Below are 14112 nucleotides of genomic sequence, written 5' to 3'. Positions count from 1 at the left end.
CAGTCTTAGTTGTGGAGGGCGCAGCTCAGCTCTAGGTCCAGTTGCCGTTGCTGGTTGCAGGGGGTGCAGCCCACCATCCCTTGCGGGAGTCGAACCGGCAACCTTGTGGTTGAGAGGACGCGCTCCAACCAACTGAGCCATCCGGGAGCTCAGCGGCAGCTCAGCTCAAGGTGCCGTGTTCAATCTTAGTTGAGTCCCTTGCGGGACTCGAGGACTCGAACTGGCAACCTTGTGGTTGAGAGCCCACTGGCCCATGTGGGAATCGAACCGGCAGCCTTTGGAGTTAGGAGCATGGAGCTCCAACCACCTGAGCCACTGGGCTGGCCCTGGAGGGGGGGGTGGGGCAGTTTCAAAGTCTGACCCAGAAGTCACTGGGACAAGCTGCCAAATCTTTACCACTGATGTACCAAGAATTGACATGGAACTTCTAAAATGTGCGGTCCCATCTGTTTGATGTGCTCTAACGATGACACATTTGGCGGAGGCGTGCTCCTTCCCAATCACGCGTCGGATCACTCTAGCCTCAGTGAAACGGCCGTCCTCTCTTGTGTCTGGACCTTAGATGACCGGCTGAGCGACGGAGTGCTTTCCTTTCCTGCCGGTGCAGTTTCTCAGCCTCCTGTTGCTTCTTCTGCTGTTCAGACTAAAAAAGAAAATTAAATGAGAGGAAAAGAAAAGAAAATTCCAACACACCTTTTTGGGTGACCACCTGAAGGCCAACGGCACGACCACCAATCCCAGCCCTGCCAGAGAAACGCAGCCCAGAGGCCCCAGGCACATGGTTTGGCGACTAGACTCTGCTCTGCAAACACTGCCTGGCAGGAGTGGCTGGACAAGGGCCCACTTTCATCGTCACCGTAAAACACGACTTAATAAATGGGCCAGAGAGGTGCCCCGCCGGACCAGAGTGAACTACAAAGGATGAGACTGGCTTTTCTACCAACACACAATACTGCCGGGACGTTTCAAAAGGAAATGATCCCTTACAAAAGAGCCAACTTCAGAAGACGCTATTGCTCACAAAACGTCATCGACTTCTCTTACAGAAATGTCTTTTATTTGTGAGCCAGAACCATTAGTTTATTCACACTGTCTTAAAAACAAAACAAAAAAATACTGACGTGTACTCAAAGTGCATTATAACCCACCCACGATTAAGCAGTCGCCGGAACTAGGTCCAAAGAATTTCTGGCTGTTTCCACAAAATGAAACGCTTCTCGAAAACCAGAGAGCTGCTACTATTAAGCACCAATGAAGGCTCGGACAAGTCACAAATTCCTGGCTGGCATGAGGTTCTCTGAGCGCTAAAAGCAATTGGTCTCAACACGCCTTTGCTCAGGCAGGAGCCGGACCCCTCCCCACCCTAAAGTTTCACTACTTTTAGCAGAAATTCTTAAAAGAGAGTATCAACACGAATCCACGCTGAAGGTAAGAGCTGAGGAGTTTTACAAAGACATTGGATAGTCTTGATAATGTAAACTCCTGAATGTAAAGCTCAAAACCTGTTCTCAGCTACTGGAAATGCACAGAGAGCAAACTGAGAAAAGACTGTCAGGGGTGGCGTAAGTTTTAAACGTTGAAAACGACTGCCTTACAGACACCTATGAAGCCTGCTTGACTGTGATCTGAATTTGGTCTAAATGGAGACAGCTTTAACTGAATAGCTTCTTAAACTTGGAATAAAGAACTCCTCAGGGGGCAGGGGGAGGGGAAATCAGAGAAAGGTGGTCAAAACTACAAACTTCCGGTTACAGGATAAGTAAGTACGAGGGACGTAATGTACAGCATGGTGACTCGTTAACACTGCTGTGCATATAGGACAGCTGTTAAGAGAGCAAATCCTAAGAGCTCTTATCAGAGAAAACAATTTTTCTTCTGTTTTGTTTTTTTTTTCCTTTTTATTTTATCTACATGAGCTGATGGATGCTAACTTAAAAAAAAATAAGCAAACATTTCTCCAAAGAAGATACATAAATGGCAATAAGCACATAAAAAGATGCTCGACATCATTAGTCATCAGGGAAATGTAAACCCAAACCACAATGAGGTACCACCTCACCCCCCCAGGACGACTACAGTAAAGCAGACAGTAACAAGTGTTGGTGAGGATGTGGAAAAAAAGGAACTTTCGTATACTGCTGGTGGGAATGTCAAATGGTGCAGTTGCTTTGGAAAACAGTCTGGCAGTTCCTCAAAAAACAGTTAAACAGTTACCAGATGATTCAGCAATCCCACTCCTAGGCGTAAGCTCCAGAGAAATGAAAACATATGTCCATGCAAAACATGTCCATGCAAAAACATGTATCTGCATTTTCCTAGCAGCGTTACTTGTAACAGCAAAAAAGGGAGAAACCCAAATGCCCATCAATCGATGGGTGAATAAGCAAAGTGTGGCATTATCCACACAGTGACGTACTACTCAGTCATAAGAAGGAATGAAATTCTGACACATGCTATAACATGGAGTCGCCTTGAAAATGTGGTAAGTGAAAGATGCTAGTCACAAAAGAAAATACTGCATGATTCCATTTATATGAAATGTCCAAATAGGCAAATCCAGAGGGACAGAAAGTAGATTAGAGGTTGCCGAGGGCTGGGGAAATGGGAGTGTGGGGAAACTGCTAAAGGTTATGGAGTTTCCTTTTGGGGTGGTGAGGAAGTTCTAGAATTAGATAACTGGTGATGACTATACAACTTAGTGACTATACCAAAAACCTCGAATTGTATACTTCAAAAGGGTGAATTTTATGGTATGTGAACTATACCTCAATTTTAAAAAAGAATGAGAAGTAGAGTTGTCATTCTTTCCCACTTGATAACAATATATATTAAAGGAGATCTACTGAATGAGAAAAAAATATTTCAAAAATAAAGCCACATAGTTTTACTCATCAGCTAATAGCAAATACTGAAGCAGCCTGTAATGTGTGCCAGGCATTATCAAAGCTGCCTGAAGAGATGAGTCTTACAAACCACTTAGAATAGGACCTACTACTGACAAAGTAATCTGCGTTCTGAAACTATGGATTCCTGGGCAAGCTGGATATCACTGTCATAGATGTATCAGAACTCACCAATTCCCGCTCTTCTGCAAAGTCTGTGTAAGTTTCAAGTATTTTTTGACAGCCTTAGAAGGTCAAGATTTGTGCTTTACAAGGCCATACTTCAGGTGGTGCAGGGGCCCCGAAAGCGTAGGGCTCACCAACAGGGCCAGCTCTCGTGTCACCACGGCCCCGCCTCCCTCAGGACACCAGGAAAACGTATGGCCCTGCCAGTCAAGCCTGGTGCCCTCAACCAGGAGGGGCCGTTGCTGCAGGGGAAATGCTTGACCAGCACACTGTCCTCAGAAGGTCTGAACACGGGTCTGAACTCAGATGTATACACAGAACGACTGGAAGCCAATTTTTCATTTTTAGTGAATTTTAAAATAACATTCAAAAACAACTTACCCTCTTCAATGTGAATGTCAATTGCTTGCTGCCAACTGTTGTGTCTGATACACTCAACGTTCCATTTTTGGCTTCAAGTTTCAACCGATCTTCCAGGGTTTTACTGTAGGAAATTTAAGAGAATGACACATTAATTAGCACTATGTTTTGATTTACCATTTGAAACAAGTTTTAATTAGGATTGATGGCATGAAGAAAAACCTTTTACACACGTGGTAAAGACAGAAAATAGCATTCATTTAACACAATCAATGGAAAGAATTAGGAACACTCAAACAGTCATTACTTATACTCAGCAGATACATAGTAAAAACAATGGCTGTCAAAAACACCCACTAATTTAACGTTTTAAGTGGTGGTACCAAATATTTCAGTGGCTGCTACTTATCTTATATTTCTGAAGCCAAAATGCAAGAAGCAATATTTCTGAAGCCTGTAATTGACTGTAATGGCCAGGGACCCTTATGCCTCTGGAGCATTTTATATCTAAACCCCGCAGAAGTAGGTAAGTATTTTGGCAACTCGTTCACCCTCTATAAAGGAGTGAACACACATGAAGTCCTCCGGGTCAAGCCACAGAGATGCACTAGGAGAATTCTGACTTTTCCTTCACTTGCTCTTAGCTTCTCAGACCACACTCATCACCCACAATATGAGCAACTTGACATGTGAGTCCGTCTGACTGTACAGAGAGAACAGAAGCAATTCCGCTGAGGGTAAATTCCATCTGATTCAGTGCCAGTCACCGGATTTCTCCAGGTGTCTTTCCTTTCAACTTCTTACGAGAATGAGGCTGACACATTTTACCCCCAATTTAAATTTCATTTTATTTCCTGATCATGTTTCCCAAACTTCTCTAGGGTCTCCTTACACAACCTGTGTCCCTGTTACAGTTGCTGTGCCCTGCAAGTCACTGTCAGCTGCGTAATTGACACCATCCCACTGCCTCTCCAAGCGAGACATTCAATTTGAATTTTGTACCAGTTATAAAACACTTCACTGCATGTTGTTATAATAATGTTCTATTGTAAAATCAAAACATTGGCTCTTTTGTTAACTTGGTTTAGAGGGGAAAAAAAGGAATTAAGACTAAAGATAGATACTTTCAATAAGTTTTAATGGCAGCTCTAATGCTTCTAGAAAAGGCTAAAGCAACACCCTGACATCATCGTAATGAAACTGGGAGGGGAGAAGAGAGGGAAGAAGAAAAGAAAGAGTACGGTTCTCTCTTCTATTCTGTTCCCTCCTCAAAATAAAGAAATACACTTCTCTTTCCAACCTTCCTTGTGCAAACTTAAAATTGAATATACCCCTTTAAAGTTAACACTCAAAAAGTTAGTTGAATAAAAAAATAAAAAACAAAAAAATCCACAAAGGGAGTGATATGTGTGACAGGGTCTTCTTTCTCCTGAAATGCAATCTCTGTAACTAATTATTGAGTAGAACACAGCTCCTAAATGATCAGTAAGACCAGGTGATGCTCCTTTCAATGTCTGAAGCTCGTGTTTGATGTTCACACCATGACAGATCTATCTCTAGTTTACGATGACTATAATGTACTAAACATACCTTCTTTCTATAATTTGAGACATAAAGTGGTTAGCATAAAAGTGACACTCTTTTCTAAGCAATAATGTTATTAAGAAGCACTTTTAAAGTACTTTTCATCTTCAAAGTTCTTTACAGACTAACTAATTAATCCTTTCAACATCCCTGAGACAGAAGTATTTATCCTTTATAGATGGCAAAAAGGGAGGTAAGATATTAAATGACTTGCCCCAGGCCATGTAAGGATTCAAGTTTAAAACCAGGATTCCAATTTAAGAATTTCTGGTTTCCAGGCATGTGTCAGACCACACTTGATTTATAAAGTTTTGTTCAGGAAATGTGTCCATTAAACATTCTAAATGACAAGCTTCCACATGACAACCTGAATTAAATTAAGACCTAGTTTAGCCTTCCTTTTTTTAACATTTCAAAAGTGAAGTGTAAACTGATTCTAGCGTTGCGTGTGAATTATGTTAGCCTAAGCAAATTCCTCAACCGGTTCATTTCTTTTCTGTTCCTTACGGAGCTATAAACTCTGAGGTTGCAAAGTTAACAGGAATTCTGAATACCTATGGAGCCACTGAGACAAGGTGGTACACCGAAAACACTAATTTGGGAAGAAAAAGACTTTTCAAGTAAATTGTGGGAAATTACCACTCTTTGAAGAACGACCTGTTTCTCCATGATAGGGTATATAAATTCTGGTTTTCTCTCCATGCACTTTGGACGTGCACTTGTAAAAACTTGTTCTGTCTCGGCTACGTGGAGAGACAAGCCATGTTGTAGAACGAGCCATGGCAGAGGATCAGACACAGGGAATGAGTGTGGAGATTTCTACATTAAAGCCAGTTCCACTTCGCTCCCTTTGAAAGTCAGTTTACAGAACGTGGCTGCTAACCAGGAGTTTCAGAGCCTACTCGCTACTTGAGTGTGAATTCAGTCAGCGCTGGTTTAAGAAATAGACAGGCATGATCGTAACAGAACAAATGCAGAAGCCCACTCTGCACAGCCTTCTCGGCGTCTGGTCCAGGCTTGGTGAGCCTGTGCTGGGGAGGGCCAGCATTCCCTGCCTGCCCGCCCTGCTCACCCGCCCCTATCCTGCTTCTTTTCCCACCCAGCCTTCAGGTCTGGCAGTTTTTGGCTGCCTTGCAACTGATAGTGAAGAATTATAAGGAAAAAATTGTCACTGTCACAAGATGAACGATTAAAAACCCTCAAATTCGTGAGGATTGCTAAGAAAATAGATATGGGCTCCAGAAGGTTGAAAATGAGAAGAATTACTTAGTACAGCATGGAGAGGGCATAGGGGAAGAAACTAAAAATGGGCATGAACTACAATGGGAGAACTCAAATCACATTTATTAGAGGTCCCAGGTCAGCTGAATGATTTACTTCTTTGAGGCTTTAAAATGCAAACGCACTAATAGTTCTTTAAAACTATTTGATTCAAAATAATGCTTCTCAACTGAGAGTTCTTTAGTCACTCTGCATGAAGATGGAAGGAGGGGCCTGGAAGGTGTACATAAGGGCATGTGCTTCAGTACAGCATTTAGAAAGGTCACATGGACTCAACACAAAGCCATCACCCCTCCAGAATCTACATTACAGGGAATGGAGAAATGGAGAAGGGGGCAGAGAGCCGGAACCCACAGATAACGGTTGAAGTTGAAGTATTTAAAAATTTTACCTCCTTTGTGTTAAATAAGGTATAATAACTTTGACAAATATTCACGTGATTCCCTGTTTCCTTTATAGAGAGAGTTTTAAAGCTGGGCAAGTCCAAGGGACCATCTAAGTATAACACACGCAGTTTTGATGTGTTGTTTTGCATGCCTTGTGGTAACTCCCAGAACACACATAAGGAGTCACTTTAGTTCCCTGAAGGATGATGGTTCAATGCTTCATCAAATAATATTAAGATATTGCATGTTGGGATTCACCAAAATAATCCAATCATAACTAGAATTCAATAAGCAGTTTGTACCAAAATGCCAGCAAACTGTAGGACATTCACATCAAAGGATTATTAAAGGATAGGATTTTCCTTTTAAGCTCATATAAGTATTAGCACTTATATAGCTCCTCTTCTCAAAAAAATGTTTAACTTAATAAGAATGTTTGAGTGCACTGTATTAACTTAGGCATTATTTATTCACTAAATACTAAATTTTCATTCCTTTTGTTTTTTACATTATATCCTGCTTCAACCCACAGGCAGAATAAGAATGTCAGGGAGATTAGTCATGCCTCCCACCCCCAAATCATGGCCTCCTACTACCATGATTACACTAAAAACAACTGCTCCCAGGTCTCTCCGGTCGATGGGTGGGGGGTAAATGACTTCTTTTTCAGCAGATCTTGAAAGGGTAACTTCCTGAGTTGCCTGACACGGCACAGAAGATTCACACTTTCCTAGGGATTTATTTAGTGCCTGCTCCAGGCTAGGTACTGATTCAGGAGCCAGGGATGAAGTAAATAAAGTTAAGACAAGAACAGCAGATAATCTAACAAAGACGTTCACGCCACAGGATCAGAATACTAGAACACGCACTCTTCCCTCTGCTTCTGAGGAGGCCTCCAAATAAAGTACGTGAGAACAACAGCTGTGCGTGTGAAATGTGAGGCCGCACACGCTTCTGGTGGGAATGTACCACGGGCAGCCTCTTCCGGGAGCAGCTGGGCGCTCTCTCCAAAGGCTAAATAAAACGTTACCACACGACCAGCAATTCCACTCCAATCTACCTATGTCTCCATGTATGTGACTATTCTAGAATACCAGTCTTTCTGGTCTCTCGATTTTCCTGCAAAAGGCTTAACATTTCTGGTAGATTTTCCAACTGACCTTTTCAATGATCAGGTAAACCGAGATGGGAGTAAACATAACTGGAATTCTAATTTTTAAAAATAACTTGCTGTTAAGAGGCAAAGAATGTTACCTCAATTACCACTGCACAAAATACTACTCATCTGTAGGGTACAGAATATGGTAGATACCTGTAGGTTAGGGAACCGGATGGGGGAAAAAAGAAGGGCAACAAGAGTGTGGCTTTTGCAACGGGTAAATGTTCTCATAAATATTTACCAACACTCACAGGGCTACACCCTGTATCTCACTGCATGCAAACTATACCTCAACAAGTTGTTAAAAATAGTCACAATAAAGACCAGTGTGCTTCCCCTCAGGCCTGTGGTGCTTCCCTCACATAACTCCAAACACCAAAATGTCATCCTTGGGGCAACGTGCCACCGAGGAAAAGCCAGGCTCTGACAATGCAAGAGCTGCGTGACTCACTTCATCAGCTTCTGCTTTGTGGCAGAATCTTTGAAGCTTCTGAACTCTTCGCCGGCTTTGATCTCATAAAACTGGGGCTTGAGGACGGTCTGCTGGTCCTCCCTGAGCTGCGCCTGCCGCTTCCCTCTTTCCTCCTGCTGGAGAAGTCTGCGCTGTTTCCTGACCTCTTCGACCCAGCCTTTGTCATCATCTGAACTCTCAGAACTTTCTGCATCACTTGGTTTTCCTTCCGGTTCTTCCTCCTCTTCCTGAAAATAAAAATAGTTAGAAGCAGCTCCTTTTCCCCAACCAAACACTGACCCGTTATTTTCTTTTAAATAGCATTGCCCCTTCAGAGTACGTGACATCGCATGCATAGGAAAAATATGCCCTCAATGAAATAAGATACACTCCTAGGCTGAAAGTCAAGCAGTAACATCTCAAGTATACTCGAAGATTCTTCTAACTTGCACAGAAAACCTTACATTAAAGGAACAATAGTAAATTCTACATGATACACAGTACGTTACTTTTTCACGTTGTTCTTGTTGCTCTAAGAGTCTTAGTTTCTTCTTCCTTTTATCGCTAAGTTTTGAAACAAGTGGATTCAAAAGCCTAAATTCTTCACTCTCTTCGTCTACTTGGAAGTCAGGGTTCTCAAACATAACTTTAAATCGATCATCGGTGAGAATATTAGGAAGGCTCTGTAAGAAGAATATAAAAATTTTAAGTTAATATATGAATAAAATCTGATCAAAAAGGCGGCTTTCAAATATTTCACTCAATTATAAATTAATAAGCTGCATAAGGTATAACTTATTAAATTATGATGAGATTTCTATAGACTTAGTTTCCAGAAGTTTCTAATTGCCCTCGGGTTCTATCTCCTACCCAGAAACAAATTCTATTAATTTATTTCATAGATGATATGTATTACTTGGCCATTACACATAATAAGCCAAGAATGAGCCTTTTTGGCTAACTTTATGCTTAATATATCAGAAAGAATTTTCTTCAATTAACATTTTTAATACAAAACCACTTTTTCAAGGAAATATGTTTTGGAAACATGGTTTTTAAAGCATAGCTACTACATGGAATTAAAATTAGTGAGTCTTTCTACTTCATACTCCCAAACTGCGGGAGGAAGCACACCCGGCTAATGGGTGAAGAATCAGCCTGGGGGGGAGCTGGTGCTGAGAGCTGACTGACTCCAACTGCATAACTTGGGAAGGTAAGGGATATTTCTATCCCATGTAGGACAGCCTCACCAATTCTTCTCCTAGGCCATTTAATTGTTCTCAACAGAGTGTAAAACTCTGTTATTTTGACATAATAAAACTTTGTTATTGAGAACCATGTAAATAGCTCAGGACTGACACTAAATCCCTTTTTATCGGTATCATTTTTGAATAGAAAGTTTTCTAGACTGCATTGTAAACTTACACGTTCACGAACACAGACGGCAATCTTATACCAGGGTTCTCCCATCGTTCCTTATCTGCTATGGGCTTGGCAACCAGATAAATCAACCTCCTTAGTGTGGTTTGTAGAGCAAGCAGCCCGAACGTGGGCTGGGAAAGCGAACCTGTTTGTGGTGGACTCAAGCTCTACTGAATGGACTTATTTGACTCTTTCTCTATTATTGAAAGTAAATAAGGCTGTAAGCAGTTGAGTTCTGAATATTGTATAACAAGAGCTACACAAACATTTGGCAAATCATGAGACGTTAAGGAACTTGGGCTGTTTACTACTCGTATGTACTTAAAATCTGATAAACCCTTAGCTAAAATTCTATGATATATTGTATAAATATCAATATATCAAAAATGATTGAATATCGTTTCCAAGACAGATTTAGGTTCAAGGAAGAAACAAAGAGAGATAAGATCTAGTTCCTGATCCTAAGGCACTCGCTCACAATCTAATGAGATAGGGGAAAAAAAAAGTAGACCACAAGGCACCTTATGAGTGATGGTAAACAGAGCTGAAAGTGCTCTAGGGGCCGAGGTAAAAAGGAATTCCAACAAGAGACATCTCAGAAGGGCTCAGGGGGATGTGGCGTCTGGGGGGCGGCCTGAGAGGTAAGTAGGTTTCAGCAGATAGAAAATTCCAGCCCACTGAGGAGTGGTGAATAGTTTGATGATGCAAAAATAATGACGAAACTGAAAAAGCATTTTTTGATCAGGCCAGACTGTAAGAGATTTTAAATGCCATGACCTGCAGGTAAGGGGAAGTACTAGGGAAGAAGAGGATGAGGAGGAGGAAAAAGATGACAGAATCTCAGATGGCAAAGAGAACTCTGCTTTGAGAGTCTTCAGCAGCATGGCACAGATGATGGACTGCCGAGGGAGAAGCCAGGTCATGAGGAAGACTCAGAGGCTACTTCAGGAAACAGGGAGAAGAATTAGGGCAATGGGAATATAAGGGTGGGAGCATATACTGTTTTAGGAAAGGATTACTGTGAGATACATTTCTAAGTCAGAATTAATAGGTACAGCTATGGAGAAGCTGGTAAGAAGAGTGAAAAACAGGGTTAAAAATTTCTCTCAAGTGTCTAACTTAAGTGACTGGAAAGCTGGTGATGCCATGAGTTAGGGTCCATCATTGGCGATCACCAGAAAAAGAGGCGTAGGGTAAAGGGCAAGAAATTATGTTCCAAAAACCCAAGCTATCCTCCCTAGGGGAGTAGATAAATCAACTGCAGTGCATAGAGACAATGGAATATTATTCAGTGCTAGAAAGAAATGAGCTAGCAAGCCATGACAAGACATGAAGAACCCTGAACGTGTATTACTAAGCAAAAGGAGCCAATCTGAAAAGGCTACACACTGTATGATTCCAACTCTAGGACACTAAGGGAAAAGTAAAAAATGGAGACAGTAGAAAGATCAGTGGTTGCCAGGGGTTAGGGGAAGAGATGAGTAAGTGGAGCAGAGTATGTTTACAGCAGTGAAAATACTCTGTATGATACTGTCATGGTGGCTACATGTCATTATACATTTGTCCAAACCTGCAGAAAGCACACCACCAACAGTGAACCCTAAGGTAACGTACAGACTTTGGGTGACAATGATGTCAGTGTAGACTCACCAATTGTAACAAATGCACCCTCTGGAGGGGGACGTGGATACTGGCCGGCGATGCACGTGTGGGGGGCAGGGGTACATGGGAAATCTCTGTACCTTCCCCTCAATTTTGCTGTGTACCTAAAACTCTTCTAAAAAAATTGAAGTCTTTAAAAAAGTCCAGTGAATGAGAAAAATTAACGAAGAAAAAAGAAGTGATGTCCCACTTTAGACTGGTCAAGTCTGTGGAACAAGGAGAGCGGCACCTGGATCCCAACGGACACCATGAGGTGCCCGGAAACAAGGCGCCGGGTCTCAGGTGAGGAGAGGGGCCTAAATCAGATACATTTTGGAGTTATCTGGAAATACAGGACAGGTGATACTGCTAAAGACCCAAATCTTTTCAAATGAATAGCTATTAACCTAGTACATATTTTCAGGTAAAAAATAAAGAGAACCCCAGGGAAATTTTTTCCTTTAATCTTACTGTATTTATTAAACAACCATATTTAATAAATAACAGAGAAACATGTTTAAAAGAATATGTTGCTAGTACTCTTTTTTTTTTCTTATTTTAAAATAAATAAATTGCTTTGCCTAAAGACAAGACGTGTTGGATGAACAACTATAAAATAAAAACTCTTCTGAACAGCTGTAAAAATATTTCCCCTAGAGATTTTTTCCACTCTAATTGCTTTCACAGCTGTCTTCCAAAAAAAGTAAAATAAGGCGTAGTTAGTGATGCTCTACAGCAGTTTACAAGTGTCTGGCTAGCGATCTGCCCTGTAAATACTCACGTACATACGCCAAACACTTGCCATTCAAATTGGGAAAACATCTTACAGTACTGTTTATACCACAGCCCTAACTCAAAGAAATTTATCTGCAGATCTGAGTAGGATGCTCATTAATATTTTGTCCCAACACAGTAACATGTATCAGGAATGCTTGACATTTCAACAAATTAATTCTTCCAATGCTATGGTATCTATGAAATTAAGGCAATACAGACTTCCGAGTAAAGATGGTGGTTTGAACACAAGCTTCCCGTCCTAGGCTCTGCTAAAACCCCACTGAAACAATAGAAAAGCAGCTTTAAAAAGACACAAACCCATAAGGATGAGGAGGATAGGAAAGGAAACAGGAGCAATGCAGTTTGGAAGCGAGAAAGGAAGTCCCAGTACTTGGCCTCTCCAACAGGGTCTTTTTCTTTGGGGGAAAAAGGGTGCTGTCTGACTGGGGTAGCAGCACCCCGAGAGCAAGAGACGAGAGGATGCCATCTGCCCTCGTACTCCCAAGCCCTCTAAACTATACTTCTCTGAATGCTGCTAGTCGGGGTGTCATTCTCCAAGCAGGAGAATCTGCACATCCAAGACAAAGGCCAAAAAGATGCTATTTGGAGCTTTTCCAAATCAGCAGTTTGGCCAGGTCACCACAGCCACTGATGAGCCCTGTCACCACCCAAAAGTTTCCACTCAGCTTTTAAAATCCTTCCCTCTTAAATATGAACAAATGACCATGGATCCCAGTAGGGAAAGGCTATAATGTTTTTCTTTTCCCCAAGTAAATTTCCCAGCTGAAAAACGTGTTTCTGGATTGCAAGGGCCCACCAAGTGGGCAGCGCTGAGGGCTGGACTTCTGGGTGGAAGAGAGCCCCTGTGTGACGCAGAGCCACCCATGGGGAACTTCCTTGGGCTCTTCCTCTTTCTTGCCTGGGTCTCATTTTGGAGGAGAAAATCCTAAGGACCTTTCTGAGGAAAAGAAGCACGTGAGAGTGATTCGTTGTTCAGAACGTGCATGCTTGAAAATCTCTTCCCTATAACCTTACACTTGTCTGGGTTGGAAACAGCATTCCTTCAGAAAACCAAAGGTCCTCAGAATTCTGTATCCACCACTGGGGTGCGGTGGAGTGAGTCCACCTGGGGAGGATGGCTGCAGACCAGGATGACCAGGTGACCAGTCCAGAAAGAGCAGGGCAGAAAGGCGTAGGAGAAGCCTTCTTCAGGAAGTAAAATTAATGTAACTGGTCTTCATATAAATATCTTAAGAGATTTAGACAACAGGCAAAGAAATTGAGGGCTAAGTAGTGATAACTACAGAGAAAACAAACAAAAGTCGATGAACTCCAGCAAGACAAGGGTTGTGCAGGAAGTGTAATCACAGATTATTACACGACTCCGACTGGCTATACAAGAACATTCGCACAGTGAGAGAACAACATAAATGCTGACTACTGACCTACCAGAGTTACAATAGAACGTTACTGGGAAGGAAGGTGGTCAAAAGACAATGCTTGACATTTAACAGTCAAGAAGTGACACTCTGGACAATATTAAGGCACACAGAGATTTACACCAAAATCATCAGCTAAAAAGGCAGAAGTATTTGTCTCAGGAGAGCTGAAAATGGAGGCGGGGGAGGCAGTGGGAGGAAGAGGACAAAGGGACAGCCGACGTTCCCAACAAACCCTGGAGAAATACAGAGTTTTAAAAACTATGTGTGTACAACTGTAATAAAAAACAAAAGCACAATTTTTAATTGGCAATAAAAAAAGCATTTTAAAATAATATTTTGGATGTTAGAATCGATCTGATGCAATCCAGTGTCTATGCCTGATTGCATTTCCCCCCAGAGAGATGAACTATTGCTTTACTATAGACTCTTAATGGTATCCACTAATCCCCAAGGCTGTTGAGACATCTCTCTCAGGGTTTCCAGGCCATAGAACTTGGCCTGGGGATATCATGCATGACAATACCTGACTGAGCTGCTACAG

The 14112-nt window shown here is 41.9% G+C and overlaps 1 protein-coding gene across 1 annotated transcript in view; it reads right to left on the bottom strand.

The window, feature by feature from the left end:
- Positions 1 to 210: 210 nt before the first annotated feature.
- NOL10 (nucleolar protein 10) overlaps positions 211 to 14112 on the bottom strand; it is an 80495-nt gene continuing 66593 nt past the window's right edge. The window contains exons 18-21 of the mRNA XM_033125627.1: positions 8799 to 8972; positions 8290 to 8537; positions 3450 to 3552; positions 211 to 643 (exon numbers count right to left, since the gene is read on the bottom strand). Of these exons, the coding sequence (XP_032981518.1) occupies positions 524 to 643; positions 3450 to 3552; positions 8290 to 8537; positions 8799 to 8972 (645 nt within the window). The 3' untranslated portion in view covers positions 211 to 523. The remainder of the gene's footprint in view (positions 644 to 3449; positions 3553 to 8289; positions 8538 to 8798; positions 8973 to 14112) is intronic.

The sequence above is a fragment of the Rhinolophus ferrumequinum genome, chromosome 13, assembly GCF_004115265.2.
Source record: "Rhinolophus ferrumequinum isolate MPI-CBG mRhiFer1 chromosome 13, mRhiFer1_v1.p, whole genome shotgun sequence".
NCBI classification, from domain to species: domain Eukaryota; kingdom Metazoa; phylum Chordata; class Mammalia; order Chiroptera; family Rhinolophidae; genus Rhinolophus; species Rhinolophus ferrumequinum.
The sequence above is the reverse complement of the archived record's forward strand: the minus strand, read 5'-3'. Positions and strand labels throughout refer to the sequence as shown.